Here is a 15948-nt window from a genome sequence, read left to right as displayed (position 1 = left end):
ATATATACAGTCTAAATAAAATTTTTGACAAATTGGTATATGTAATACAAAATTGTAAAATCAAATTCCATATTATAATATTATCAGAGACTTGAATATCAGATGAATTCAATTACATATTGAATGGATATTTGGGAGTTAATGAACCGGGTTTGAGTAGATGTAATGGGAATAGAATATCTATGTTTGTTAAAGACAATCTAACAATTAAAAGTATAAATAAATATAAAATTTTAGAAGCTAACACAATAATTTTGAACATACAATTACCACATGAAAGTGAATCTATTACTGTTATCGCTTTATTTTGATCTCCATCTACATCTATAAATACTTTTCTAGATAGCTTAAGAGTGTTTACAATTTTTGAAAACTAAATCTAATGCTGTTCTAATCAGAGATCTAAATAATCACTTTGATAAAAATATTGTTTCAAATGAATATTTTACTATTATGGCAGCTAACGGATTTAAATCATATATTAACAAACCTACTACGGTTAAAATCCTGTACAGATCATTATTCTTTAACAACGCATCTTTTAAGCCTAATAATATTATAGGTTCAATCTTTAAAACTATATAACTGATCACTTTTGTACTAGTATCCAATTAATTTGTATGAGTACAATAAAAGAAGTTAGTAAAAATTGTTGCTATATGAAGATCATTTATGATGTTTTAATAAACAATTTAAAAAATGAAAAATGGGAGAACACTTTATCTGCTTTTAGCTTATCTGCAAATGCAAATGAGTCAATCTGAGTTTTTTCAAATAAATTAACTACTATGTTAAACATGCAACAACTAAAAACGTTATTAGTCATGAATATAAACATTGCAGGCTCAAATATTTAATTCACAAATTTTATAACGCCAATAGATTAAGAAATCTAACTATATCTAAAACTGTTTATTTTGCATAAGCTCAATCCATGCTTCAATATGGAATAAGAGCGTCACGTGGAGTGGCAAATAAAGATATCAATAAAATTTTTATAATCCAAAAATATCTACTAAGAAAGCTTTTAGATAGACCTAGGCTTTATAATAGCAGGATTTATCTAACAAATTCAAAGTCCTAACAGTTAGATAGCTATATATTAAGAATATATTATTAAACATAAATAAATACCAACCTTTTTTTACCATTCGTGAATCATTACATGATCCTTCAAGCATTATTTTTGAAGTATGTCGTATTAATTTAAATGTTTGTAGAAGACAATTCACCTACATTTCTAATAAGTTAATAAATTTCATCCCTAATCATTCCATATATATTAGTATTAATAAAAAAACCATTAATGATATGATTAAGTGGATTGTATCGAATGGCATCATTGAGAGGCTCTTTTAAAGTTCAGTTTTTTTTCATTAGATATTGTTTACTGTGAACTATTACAAGTATACTGTATTGAATTTCTGATGTATCAACTATTTTTTACGCAATTGTATTTTTATGAGTACACCTTTTATATTTTATTTTTAGCTTTAATTTTATTGTATTATATTACAATATATTCTTAAATAAATTTTTTTAACTCATACCTTCACTCAGTTCTTACTTTGCAAGTATTACTTATTATTTCTTGAATTTTAATTGTGTGTTTTCTATGTATTTCAAAAGAGGAAATAAAATTGAATTGATGCTGTTTATACTATATTCAGTTAGCTTGTAAAGTGAAGAAAAAACAAACATTGTGTTTTTGTTAGTAATTTTGTCATGTTTCTGCTGATTCACAAGGCCATATCTATATACAACACAATAATCATTGCTCATATTAGTCACCATATAATTAATTAGTCATTTAGTACTCATGTAATCAAAAGATTATAAATTTATAATATTACGACTTTCAGTTCTATTAAAACCCTTGATCTTTTCAAATGATCACTCTTTTTCTTGTGTTACATTTTGAGATGCTTGTGAATCGGTCGCCTGAGCAACTAATACATGTAGTTTGTTTACTTCAACTTTATAAGCTAACAGAATTTGGTATAGGTTGTTTTAAGGCAAACTTTCCACTTTTTTGTAGGATTATCAAAAATGATACAAAAATACTTTTTTTTAGTATTGTTGTGTAAAATATTTATTAATTAATTATTATTTTATAATTGTCGGTTTTTCTTCTATTAACATTCAGAGGCAGATATTTATTCTAAGTTCCTTGGTACCTACTAAAATGCCCATTCGGTTTTAGATTTTAATTAAAATTTTTCCAAACTGTTTTATCTCTCTTCAACATGTTTTAGTTTATATATAAATATTAAGTGAGGAATGAGCAAGTAATAAATAAGATTAAAGAAGAAAGAACACTTATGGGGGAAGTACAAAAATAAAAGAATTGGTAATAGGGAATATTACACAAACACACAATTATACGTATAAATAAGCTTTACCTGAAAATTCATGTGTTCCATTCTCAATCTTTCAACACCAGATCCATAAAGTTCTCTTAATAAAGCCATAATACGTGTTTTTTTACCAGCCCCTGACGGTCCATAAAAAAGCAAATGCGGAAAATCACCTTGTTGTACCTGTAGCAAATAATGTACATGGATAAAAAATGAACTGATGGGAAAAGAATCACCATGATAAAAAATTATATACCGCTTATTGAGAGGACTATACAAAACATTCAATAAAAAATATTTTTATAATTACTTCTTAAATTTTAATATATTTCTTTCCTATTAGCCTAAAACCAAAACCTTGTCACACATCTGTTGCTAAGTTAGCTTTTTAATCTGTTTTTAACATGGATTGTCTAAAATGATGTTGTATAATTTACTTAATAGCTGTTTATGGTTTTTATTACTTCTATCTGTAAACAACTTTATTATTTTCAATTTTAAATAAACACCATTACAAATGATCTTTTTGTAGTGCTTTATGATTGTCATTTATTACTATAGCCAATATTTCTATTATGTCTATTTTTATATCTATCTTTACTAATAATCCTGCCATATGTTTTTGAAGGCTTACTTGCTGGGAACATGTTGATTTGGCCAGAACAGCAAACTTGAAACTTTATATTTTTAATTCTAAATATTGTATAGTTGAAAGTGAAATAAACTGTATTGTAAATAAGCTGTATTTTTTGAGAAAGTGCATTAATTTCGTTTTATTTTTAAAATCAATTTGATGGAATCCTCTTGCATAAGTTATTCTGGGGGTTAAATAGTCTCCCAATTGGATCTCTGGGTGGAGACTGCTCAAGAATATGACATCAGATATAATAAAAATCAAAGCATTCTTTGGATGAGAGGAAGTAATGTTAAAAACTTTAAAAAAAGCTAAGTAGATAATTTAAAACAAGAAATAGATACGGGTGAGAATGAGAGGGGGAAGCAGAACTAGAAATAAAATAATGAATAGAAATGTAATTTATAGTATGTTATAAAAAGCAGCAGGATTGTTTAACACAGCATGAAAATAATTTTGGTCAGTATAGCCCACAACAGCAGGTTAATACACAAATCTCTTTTGCAGTTAAAGAAATGAAAAAAGTAATAAGAGGAAAAAATGATCTAATAAAATATTAAAAGATGACAATTTGATACTCATGAAAGATTGGACTGTCGTAGCAGAAGGACAAAAAAGGGAAGTAGCTGGGGAAAATGAACTTATGAACTAGATATAAGAAATGAAAGAGAACTAGAAGTTTCAAAATTTTAAACACTATAAGCTTATGAGCTTTTTTAAAAATCAAAAAAGAAGAAACCCATATGTGAGACCGGGAGATGAAGGTAGATACATAACAGAATAGTTACAAGATTTAAAAAGCAAATTATAGAGCATTAATCATACCTAGGGGAAGCTATTCATTTTTAGTCTAAAAGCAAATAATATGAGATTATAATATGAACAAACCATTGCCATAGGACTTATTAATCTAGTTTAATACAGTCTGTGATTTATAGAAAACAAATAACACATTAAAATTTTTTTTTGTTCATGAAGGTTGGAAATGGAAATTGCCTAAAACTATAAAATCAACTAAATGTAATATTTTCATAACTTAAACAGTTCTTCAGTTATGTAATGTTTCTAGATATTTCAACAAATTTGTTTAGCAATATCAGCTCATGCCAAGTTGAAATCAGCTGCTGCACCAGTCACTCAAAGATCATCTACTTTAAATCAACTATTTTAAAATGTTATTTTCCAACTGAATATGGTGTTGTGTAATGATGCCAACCAGTGTTGGTATAAGTGAAGCTGTTACTACGGTGGCAAAAATGCCAGTAGATGAGAATATATAAATAGAGCACTATTTCATTGGTTATGAAAGATGCAACATCCAAAGCATCATAAGAAAGTGAATACCAATATTAAAAAAGCAGGCCTCTAGGCTCAGCTCATTCTATCATGTATGTTCCCTCCTATTAAGTCCATCTTGTACTATTGGTGTATGAGGCTGGGAACTCTGTATACCTTTTCTGAAATACTAGTCTCTTTTTCAATATTTATTAATTCATGCTTGTAATTAATTACAGACTGATGCCCAATTATAATTGTTGTACTTTTTTTGGATTAAAGGTAGATTAAAGGTTAATGCTACTACTCAGTTACAGATTTCATATTTATGAGACTGGAAAAGTACTCTAATGCTACAAGTATTAATTATTTTATAAATGATAAATTATTATATAACATTATTATTAAATATTAACCTTTTCCCATCACAATGACCCGCGGTTGATTAGCGCTCCGTAAAAATATGTTTGTATCTGACTACCTCCCTTCATAGTCTTATGCTACCTTCTTGTGGAAAAATTTCAAAAGATTACAGTTTATAAAGATATTTAACAGATTCTGACAAAAAAAAAGTTACGATTGGATATTTTTTATGCCTGTAACAAAAAAAAATTGAAACAGTACAAAAATTACGATAATTTAATTGCAGAATTTTTTTGCGCATTTCTACCGCGTTTTTTATTAGCAAATTTTTTTTTGCTTTGTGTTTATGAAACATAGTTTGCTGATTTTAAAAATAATACTAACAAGCAAATAGGGTGAAAATTGGGCAAAATATGATGAAAAACACATGTCAAAAATCACAGATTAGTAACATATGTTAGTATAAGTGAAAGTAGATTTAGAAAACGTTTTATAAAAATCCCTACCACTCAAAAGGCTATTCAGATTGACAAAACACCCATTTTTAATGTATACTGTTATTCATTACAAATCGATATGTGTTACATGTTTACAGATATCATTTGTCAGAAAAGTTATTTATAGACTTCAAGTAAAAGTGATGTATTTATGACCTCAAATTCATTTTTTTTGTGTGCCGTATATCATAATTTATTATGTGTTTCAATATATCGATATGTTGCTAATAAGATAAGCTATTTTTGTAAATAATAAATAATTCCATAACCCTCATAGCAATTATAATAAACAAGTCACACACACACACACACATTTCTGAGAAAAAATGGCCATATTCTTTCTAGTCTAAATAAAACATTTTACATTGTATAAACGTTCAAATTGTGTAATAAAACTGATTCCTTTCCGAATATAAAAAAAATAACTGACTTAGATGCCATATAAAATGATATTGTAACAGTGTTTTAAAACTGACGCCGTACATAACCAGTTCCAAGGCTACATGATCTGAAAAGGTTAAGCTACTTACTATGTATTCATGCAGCTCATATAAGCTACTTGTTTGAAAAGTTGTAACACACACACTTTATATATAAAATTATTCTAATTAAACATAGCAATCAGTCCTTGATACCAAATGAGTCATAAATAATACATATTTTGTACTTTTAAAATGACAGGCATTCAAAAAAGATACTGAAGCTGAAGATCATTAGAAGTCTACTAAAGAAAAAAACATCAATTTCTAAATGGTTCTGAATCTGAAACTTCAGGATGTAGTTTTTCAGTAGCTGAATAAAGGCAATACATTGTTTTAGTTTAAACAGCTATTTCTTAAATTCACAATGTAGTAAATTTTAATATAATAAAAAACGAATACTTTCCTTTTGCATATTCTATATTGACTACATTATATAAAAAAAATTTGGGTAGATTCCTTAGCCTTAGCCTTTTGAGATAAAACTATAAAGATATAGAAACAGCAAAACTGAACATCCTGAAGAAAATGGAGGAAAATACAGGACTTTAATTATCTTTTGGAAAAACCTAGAATAGATAATCAAGCAAGTTCCCAATGATGTAGAATCAACATTTTATAAAATCAAGAAAACAGAGAAATTCGACTAGGCAAAATCATTGAACCAAATGGATTAGATAAAGAAGCAAATAAAGTAAAAAGGTTAAACAAAATGCAGAAAGCCTACAGTGTGACAAAGAGTGTACACAACAAAAAAAAAGTAATATCTAGGATGAGAAAAATTAGGCACTACACCACAGTAATCCTATATGGTGCAGAATGGATAACAATAAATCAGTGAGAAATAGACAAAATAGAAATTAGCAAGAGAAGGATTCTAAGAATGATTCTTGGTTTAAGGAAAACAAATGAGAGTTGGAAAATGCAGAAAATAACGCTACCTCAAAACAGACTGACTGAACAGTGTGACCGACACACAGACAAAGTTGATAAAATTTTTTTTTTTGTCTTCAGTCATTTGACTGGTTTGATGCAGCTCTCCAAGATTCCCTATCTAGTGCTAGTCGTTTCATTTCAGTATACCCTCTACATCCTACATCCCTAACAATTTGTTTTACATATTCCAAACGTGGCCTGCCTACACAATTTTTTCCTTCTACCTGTCCTTCCAATATTAAAGCGACTATTCCAGGATGCCTTAGTATGTGGCCTATAAGTATGTCTCTTCTTTTAACTATATTTTTCCAAATGCTTTTTTCTTCATCTATTTGTCGCAATACCTCTTCATTTGTCACTTTATCCACCCATCTGATTTTTAACATTCTCCTATAGCACCACATTTCAAAAGCTTCTAATCTTTTCTTCTCAGATACTCCGATTGTCCAAGTTTCACTTCCATATAAAGCGACACTCCAAACATATACTTTCAAAAATCTTTTCCTGACATTTAAATTAATTTTTGATGTAAACAAATTATATTTCTTACTGAAGGCTCGTTTCGCTTGTGCTATTCGCCATTATATATCGCTCCTGCTTCATCCATCTTTAGTAGCTCTACTTCCCAAATAACAAAATTCTTCTACCTCCATAATCTTTTCTCCTCCTATTTTCACATTCAGTGGTCCATCTTTGTTATTTCTAATACATTTCATTACTTTTGTTTTGTATTTGTTTATTTTCATGCGGTAGTTCTTGCATAGGACTTCATCTATGCCATTCATTGTTTCTTCTAAATCCTTTTTACTCTCGGCTAGAATTACTATATCATCAGAAAATCGTAGCATCTTTATCTTTTCACCTTGTACTGTTACTCTGAATCTAAATTGTTCTTTAACATCATTAACTGCTAGTTCCATGTAAAGATTAAAAAGTAACGGGGATAGGGAACATCCTTGTCGGACTCCCTTTCTTATTACGGCTTCTTTCTTATGTTCTTCGATTGTTACTGTTGCTGTTTGGTTCCTGTACATGTTAGCAATTGTTCTTCTATCTCTGTATTTGAACCCTAATTTTTTTTAAATGCTGAACATTTTATTCCAGTCTACGTTATCGAATGCCTTTTCTAGGTCTATAAACGCCAAGTATGTTGGTTTGTTTTTCTTTAATCTTTCTTCTACTATTAATCTGAGGCCTAAATTTGCTTCCCTTGTCCCTATACTTTTCCTGAAAGCAAATTGATCTTCTAACACTTCTTCCACTCTCCTCTCAATTCTTCTGTATAGAATTCTAGTTAAGATTTTTGATGCATGACTAGTTAAACTAATTGTTCTGTATTCTTCACATTTATCTTCCCCTGCTTTCTTTGGTATCATGACTATAACACTTTTTTTGAAGTCTGACGGAAATTCCCCTTTTTCATAAATATTACACACCAGTTTGTATAATCTATCAATCGCTTCCTCACCTGCACTGCGCAGTAATTCGACAGGTATTCCGTCTATTCCAGGAGCCTTTCTGCCATTTAAATCTTTTAATGCTCTCTTAAATTCAGATCTGAGTATTGTTTCTCCCATTTCATCCTCCTCAACTTCCTCTATAACACCATTTTCTAATTCATTTCCTCTGTATAACTCTTCAATATATTCCACCCACCTATCGACTTTACCTTTCGTATTATATGTTGGTGTACCATCTTTGTTTAACACATTATTACATTTTAATTTATGTACCCCAAAATTTTCCTAATGTATGCTCCGTCTATTTTACCAATGTTCATTTCTCTATCCACTTCTGAGCACTTTTCTTTAATCCACTCTTCTTTCACCAGTTTACACTTCCTGTTTATGGCATTTCTTAATTGCCGATAGTTCCTTTTACTTTCTTCATCACTAGCATTCTTATATTTTCTACGTTCATCCATCAGCTGCAATATATCGTCTGAAACCCAAGGTTTTCTATTAGTTCTCTTTATTCCGCCTAAGTTTGCTTCTGCTGATTTAAGAATTTCCTTTTTAACATTCTCCCATTCTTCTTCTACATTTTCTACCTTATCTTTTTTACTCAGACCTCTTGCGATGTCCTTCTCAAAAATCTTCTTTACCTCCTCTTCCTCAAGCTTCTCTAAATTCCACCGACTCATCTGACACCTTTTCTTCAGGTTTTTAAACCCAAATCTACATTTCAGTCACCAAATTTCAAATCATTTCAAATCACCAAATTATGGTCGCTATCAATGTCTGCTCCAGGGTAAGTTTTGCAGTAAGTTGATTTCTAAATCTTTGCTTAACCATGATATAATCTGATACCTTGCAGTATCGCCTGGCTTTTTCCAAGTGTATATTCTTCTATTACGATTTTTAAATTGGGTGTTGGCAATTACTAAATTATACTTCGTGCAAAACTCTATAAGTCGGTCCCCTCTTTCATTCCTTTTGCCCAGCCCGTATTCACCCACTATATTTCCTTCCTTGCCTTTTCCAATGCTTGCATTCCAATCTCCAACTATTATTAAATTTTCATCTCCTTTTACATGTTTAATTGCTTCATCAATACAGTGTATACACACACACTCTATCTCATTATCATCATGGGCGCTTGTAGGCATATAGACGTTAACAATCGTTGTCGGTTTAGGGTTTGATTTTATCCTTATTACAACGATTCTATCACTATGCGTTTTAAAATACTCTACTCTCTTCCCTATCTTCTTGTTCATTATGAACAAGTAGCTAAGTGTTATATTAATAATCATCTTACCTTTTAGGCACTAAATATTGTAGTTTAGAAGCGAACAGATAATTTGTTCATGTTATGCTAGATGAAGATGAGTTGTTTCAAAAAGGGCATAAATAGAAGGGAGGTAATTAGGACTTCAGACTTATTTTGGAAGGTAGGCTTAACAATAAATCAGTAGCAATGATAAAAATATGGCATAGATAGTCTTCATGGAACTTTGCAACCAGGTACCTTTCCAGTTACCTCTATCCTTCACTGGTTTCAGTGGACTAGGAAACCATGGAAAATTCATCTTTGAGATGATATGGTAGCCACTATGCATTAAAATTATGACTGTAAGAGCCAGTAAAATAGTTTGAACTGCTTAAGTAAACCCTTTGTGCAACTTGCAGGAAGGGATAACTTATAATGAAAAACATACAGCAATAAAATTTTAGATTGATTTTTAAAATCTCTTCAGTATCTAACAAAAAACTTCATACTGCTATGCTTATGGATTCCGTAAATTTTGTTGGAATTCCTTGTAGTCTCAAGATCCTTTAAAAAATTACCTTGCTTTGAGCATGATTCAATTTCTTTTTTTTTAGGCTTCAGAAATTACAGTCCGGTATTACTTTAGAGGATGATATATGAATGTAGTCTTGTACAGTCTCAAGTTGACCATTTCTGAGATATGTGATTAATTGAAACACAACTACCAAACATAAAAAATAAAAGGCTAAGTAAATCATCCATCTGTGGTTTACTAATATTCAGTAGCTATACAAAGTATTTATTTATGAACAATTAACTTACTAAGTTCTTTAGATGCTGGGCTTGTGTTTTGTGAAAATCAAGTTTATGTAGAGCGTTTGGTCGGTATTTATCAACCCACAGACTCATGTTTCAACTTATGAGTAGCAACAAACAGAAAGTAATAAAATAATAAGTTACTACTTAACAAACAAATTAATTAATGCTTCAAGAAAAAGGCACACCAAACCTAAATTACACCACGATAAAATTGTACTTATTACATATACACCTATTTAACCTAACTTCTGCAAAAACAACACTACGGGTTTACCGCGGAAACTTATAACCTTCGGTATAGAAAAAACATTCTTGCATATTTTTCTGAAGAAACTTATTTAGTATATATCTTAAACAAATGAGCTGTTTCTTTTTTACATTATTTTTTTAGAGAGTTTTACATTATTACTTATAATATTACTTTACAATATACTTAAAAGTGTAACGGTAAAATTTGTCAGCACTGCTTTAATCTGGTTTCGGAAGTTATCAACATCTGTGATATAACAGCGATCATCTGTGTAGTCTTGTTGTAAACATAGGTAGAAGTAATGTTGTGACGTATTCGTTTATAACCTATTTACAAATCTGATTTTAATAAAACAGTGTTTCACATATTCTGAGTTGTTTTCTTTGTGATAAGTGCTAATTTTGTTTTATTATGGTTACATGTGGAATATGTCAAGATTACTTTAAAGTGTCGAACTGTAAAATACTAAAGTGTTCACAAGATGCTATATAAAATTATCACATTATCCGTAATTCTTTTTCTACAGTTCATATTGATCACAAATGAAACCAAAGTACCTTATGAAGTTGACTGTAGTACATTGAGAATGGGTCAGTTTATTTGCCCACATCCTGATATTGATTTTATAGATATAAAAACACAACAGCCTCAAGGGTGTACTAAAGAAAACAAAGCAAAAGGTAAAACAACTTCTTGAATTTTTTTATTATAGAATATGTTTAGAATTTCCAAAGCTGATAATTTAAGATGAGGTAATGAATAGTCTACTTTATAGTAAAGCTATTTTATTTGTTTTGAATAGCAATTTTTTATTTACATTATTATTTTCTAATACCTGCATATCTGGATTTAGTATTGGCTTAATTTTGTGTGATGATTTTTTTCTTGGGAAAAACGAAATTTTAGATTAAGCAGAACTATGTGATATTATGGCAAAATTAGATTACTAAAAATCAATCCAGATCAAGACAATTTCCTTTAAACATACATTTAAATATGTATATCAAATTTACAAAGTTTTAGATCAAACCAGTAGTGTAAATTACTAAATTTCTGCAATACTTTGCTACTTCAGATAATGGAAGATTACACAAATATACTGATTATGTCATCAGTAATTTTGTTTGGCTTACAGCTTTTAATTATGCATGGTTATTTTAATTGGTTTGTTTATCTTATATCTTCAGCTTATTATTTACTGCATCTTCTTTTTTAGTCATTCTTGCCCCTTCACTATTATCCTTGAGTAGAGCAATAATTGTCTCATTCATTTACTTCTGTTTCTTGTGAGTTTTACCACAAACTTCTTGTTTCTAAGATTCACCAAGAAAACGTTATTTTCAACATTTCTTTTTATGAAAGAAAACCATATTCTTTACCTTTATGTTGCTGCTGCCTTTATTATCAAGTGGTATATTACAAAGTAGGTTTTAATTATTTATTTATAATTTAAAGCCTTGCTTATATTAATTTTGTGGGATTATTATTGACAAATAGATATTGTGAAGTTATTTACATGGAGTCAGTCTTGAAAAATATAAGATCATAAAGTAACACACCATATAGCGATTTTTTTTATTATGTATGTGGCACCTACATTAACTAGGATGTATAGCCTAATAATTAAACTAGAATTAAAACCATACTTCATCAAAATTGTTCTTCTGGATCTTTAATTATGTTGTTCCATCATTCACAACTGCCACCCACCTCAAATGATTTTTGAGGAATTTACCCAATTTAATTTATTTGGCATTATTAGCTTTGTCAACCATAACTGAAAAAGAATTGACATAATTGTATCCACAAACATAATCTGGAAAAGCATTCTCTTTGTACTTGTAATTTGAAAGAGAGTGATATGTTTGTTCCTTTTGGTGATTGAATTTGCAGATCTGTCTCCTAATGATGAGCTAGTTCTTGATAATCGTTCCTCAGTTCATTGGATCTTGCATAAAAGCTGATAAATTGTCATATTTCTGTTTGCTTTGTCTCATTGTCATTTTTGGTTATGTAACTCTTTCATTCTTGTTTTTTTCTTTTTAATAAGCTTTGTTCTTTCTGTGTATAATATTGGGTTTTATGTAGAATTATTTTAAAACTTAATAATTTATTGCAGCGTTTTAGATTCTCCCATGATGAATTACAGAATTAAACCAAATGTTACCTAACTTTCTCAGTGTAAGAGTATTAATTTCCATTCAACAATTTAAAGTTTAAAAATAAAAAAAACAATAACAGTGAAATTAAGATAACCTTCATAAAATTAGTGATAATGTACAAAAAATATTAACTGTTTCTAAAAATTGTGAAAGAGAATTAAAAAGTTCTTTTGTAACATTAAACTGATAATTGCCAAAAATTTAATTAGTATTTATAAAATAACAGAATGTTGGTATTGATACTCACACATTGAACTGAAAACCACCCCTGAAAAGAGGAAGTTGATTTAAACATTTTTTGATTTGCAGCCAGAGAGCAATTCAAATGTTAGTATAAGTGCTATCGTTCTTGTACAAATGTTACACTAATCACTACTTCATTTCTAAGGCTTGAATACAATCAGCCAGGTCTTCATTCACCTTTTTGTCAATCCCAAATAGATTTATTGCAAGCAGTTTTCCAGTTATATTAATTATGGTATATGTGAAACCTGCAATTTATCATTTCAGTTTGGTGTAAAGCTGCAGATGGAATAATTTGTACAGAAACAAATAATTCTACTTTTAGAAGAGACATTCCATGCAAATGGACGTAAGTATTTACTTTTTTGCATTGTAATATAATAAATTGTAAATATCAGTTGTTCTTAGTATTAGAATGATTTTTTTTAAAAGCATAACTAAAGTTTGTTATGAAATTCATCAAAGTAAGAAAGAATTACAATCTAATATTTTTCTCTGAAACAGTTCAATGTAATTTTGAGATTATACTGCCTCTCAAAGCTTTAAAGTATTGCGAATTACCTATAACTGGATTGAACATAGATTTGTGTATTCTACATGTTTATCAAATTAAATATGAAAATTGTAATTCTTTTGGTTCTTAGAAAGTAGACTTAGCATACTAGGTTTTTAAGTAACAGTACCTGAATAAGTTGTAGTTTCTTATTACTATTAATTGTACATATTACTGTTGTCTGTATTATACTATCATTTCTTTTTCTAACAACAGATATGAGTAATTTTTGCTGTAAACGAGAAGGTAAGGTAGAAATTAGATATTAGTACGCAGCTGCCATTTCCCAATTTGTGTTTCCAATAAGATTTTGTAGAAATATTGTTTAAAAATAAATAAAAATAATTTTTATTTTTGTTTCAGAAATGGATATTCATTTGAAACAGCATTGCTACTATCAATATTTCTTGGTATGTTTGGTGCTGACAGATTTTATTTAGGTTATCCAGCAATAGGTTTATTAAAGTTCTGTACGTTAGGTTTTATGTTCTTAGGTCAGTTAATTGATGTAATATTAATAGCAACACAAGTGGTAGGACCTGCTGACGGTTCATATTATGTGATAGCATATTATGGAGCTGGAATAGAAATGATAAAAAGTGATAATTGGACTTGCAAACTTCCTCAAGAGAATTGGTGATATTATTAATTTATGTATTTTTATTTACTTGTATTACATGAATAAAATTATTTATTACAATTTGCTTAATTTGTCATTTTCTGTTTGTTTTTAATTTAGAAAAAAAAAATTGCATTCTTTGTTTTAGTAATAATTGTACTATAGTACTAAGAAGTCTAAAATTAATAATTTTAAAAAAATTGTATGAAAAGAAAAAACAAAAACTGAATGGAATGAAAAAAATTCACAAGATTGAATTAATTTATAACCTATAATTCAGGTATAAAAAATGCCCTATAAATATGTTTGGGAAAAAATAAAAGTAAGGCAATCAAAATGTTAAAAGAAAAAGATGAAATTACCTACCTAATAACAGTGATAAACATAATTTTTGTTTCCTAACATGCGATACATGATTTTAATTTTTTTTTTGATGCTGAAAACGAATATGAACTCAGAATCTTTCAATCACCCACAATTTTTAAAAATATTTTAAATTTTCATTAAAGGATTTTTTTGATTTTTCAACATATATAGTTAATATTGTATTTTGTTAGCTCATTTTTTATTGTTTAACTTTGTTAACATAATTTGTAAGCATAAATAAACAATACTAGACAAAGAATTAAATCATATCATAGTCACATATTATGACATCGTATCAAATACTGAAGAGTGAGCCTTCATCACATACGATGTGATGAAAGGCTTCTTGAAAAAATAAATTATAGCAATTAAAATAAGTTATAGCAATTTTTTTTAGGTATGCAGTTAGGCTATGCTAAGTACTTGTGTTTTCTTTGCAAATGGGACAGCCAAGCTAGAGATAAAACATTATGTTACCAAAGTGTGGAAGAAATGAGACAACTTAACTCCATATGGGAAAATATTATTCATGAGTCCTTAGTGAACCCAAAAAATTATTTTTACCCCCTATCCATATCAAGCTAGGACTAAAGAAAAATTTTGTAAAAGCAATCAAGAAGGATAGTCCCAGTTTTTTGTACATCAGGCAGAAACTTTTGAATGTAAGTGAAGGAAAAGTTAAAGAATATTTGTTGGTCCTCAAATAAGAGAGTTGGTCAAAGATGATGTTAAATAACTCAGTGTTAAATAATGTAGAAAGTGCAGCTTGGGCTTCACTTAAAGATGTTTGTAAAACTTTTATTGGCAAACAAAAATCTGACTATTACCACAATACTGTTAATCAACTTCTTACTTCATGCAGAGCTATGGGACGTAATATGTATTTGAAAATACATTTCCTCCATTCACATGCTAGCTGATTGCTGTTGGACATTAATTTGGGATGTGCCTGAGGCTATTTATAAAAGAAAAGCATCAGCAAAATCATTCTAACACAGGTATGGTTATGTAAAATTATAAATTTTACAGACTTTAACTATATTTTCCCTTAATTTTTTTTGAGGCGTAATTTATTTAAAACTAAGGGTGATAGAAAAATTGTATTTACAGATTTGTAATGTAATGTACACAAGAAATGGTATCACACTTAGAGAAACATTAAAAATGTTTTTTTTGTCTATCAGTGTAATTTACATGAGGAATGATTGTGTGTGTTTGAATGGCTAATGTGTAACTATATAATTTGTTTTCTTTTTTCAATTTTTGTGTTGATAAGTGTCATTGTGGTAGGTAGTAACACAATAGCTATAGCACGAGCATCTAGAATTTTTTCTTTATTTTTTTTTGACTACTGATTCAAGATTTGCTTCTCATTTATATATTACTATAGTTTCACTGTCATCAATATTAGCTTTTGTGAAATTCTCTTGTTAGCAACTTTGCTACTTAGAAAATATCAAAATGTTGCATTAACAAATAGTTTGTGGGAACAGTTGTGAATGGATGCACAATAATGAAGTAGGTAAAATCAGTCAATTACTATGCATGATACTTCTGAATAATAGTAGGTTAAGTTAAATCAGTTTCTACTTAACAAAAATAAAGATTTTGCTAACTTTGAAGTTAGTTAATTATTATATAATGTTTTCTTTTAACCTAAGTGCACAGATTTTTTTCAAAAGT

At 28.9% G+C, this 15948-nt stretch overlaps 2 protein-coding genes across 3 annotated transcripts in view; one reads left to right on the top strand and one right to left on the bottom strand.

Annotated features, from left to right (window-relative positions):
* Positions 1-10398, bottom strand: part of RfC38 (replication factor C subunit RfC38) — a 37149-nt gene extending 26751 nt beyond the window's left edge. The window contains exons 1-2 of one of the 2 annotated variants that reach the window (XM_075359070.1): positions 10076-10398; positions 2403-2540 (exon numbers count right to left, since the gene is read on the bottom strand). In XM_075359070.1, coding sequence (XP_075215185.1) covers positions 2403-2540; positions 10076-10162 — 225 coding nt within the window. In that variant the 5' untranslated portion in view covers positions 10163-10398. The remainder of the gene's footprint in view (positions 1-2402; positions 2541-10075) is intronic. The other variant, XM_075359068.1, reaches the window with a different exon arrangement.
* Positions 10399-10591: 193 nt separating this feature from the next.
* On the top strand, positions 10592-13989 carry bisc (TM2 domain-containing protein 1 biscotti). The gene is made up of 3 exons (XM_075359067.1): positions 10592-11002; positions 12995-13076; positions 13644-13989. Exons 1-3 carry the CDS (start codon positions 10804-10806, stop codon positions 13918-13920), a joined length of 558 nt encoding a protein of 185 aa, XP_075215182.1. The 5' UTR covers positions 10592-10803; the 3' UTR covers positions 13921-13989.
* Positions 13990-15948: the final 1959 nt, after the last annotated feature.

Source organism: Lycorma delicatula, chromosome 3 (genome assembly GCF_047948215.1).
Source record: "Lycorma delicatula isolate Av1 chromosome 3, ASM4794821v1, whole genome shotgun sequence".
NCBI classification, from domain to species: Eukaryota; Metazoa; Arthropoda; class Insecta; order Hemiptera; family Fulgoridae; genus Lycorma; species Lycorma delicatula.
The sequence above is the reverse complement of the archived record's forward strand: the minus strand, read 5'-3'. Positions and strand labels throughout refer to the sequence as shown.

Coding starts and splice junctions, on each gene's coding strand:
- bisc (XM_075359067.1), top strand. CDS start 10,804: ATGCTATATAAAATTATCACATTATCCGTAATTCTTTTTCTACAGTTC. Junction 11,003..12,994: donor TAAAGAAAACAAAGCAAAAG/GTAAAACAACTT, acceptor TTATCATTTCAG/TTTGGTGTAAAGCTGCAGAT. Junction 13,077..13,643: donor GACATTCCATGCAAATGGAC/GTAAGTATTTAC, acceptor TTTTTGTTTCAG/AAATGGATATTCATTTGAAA.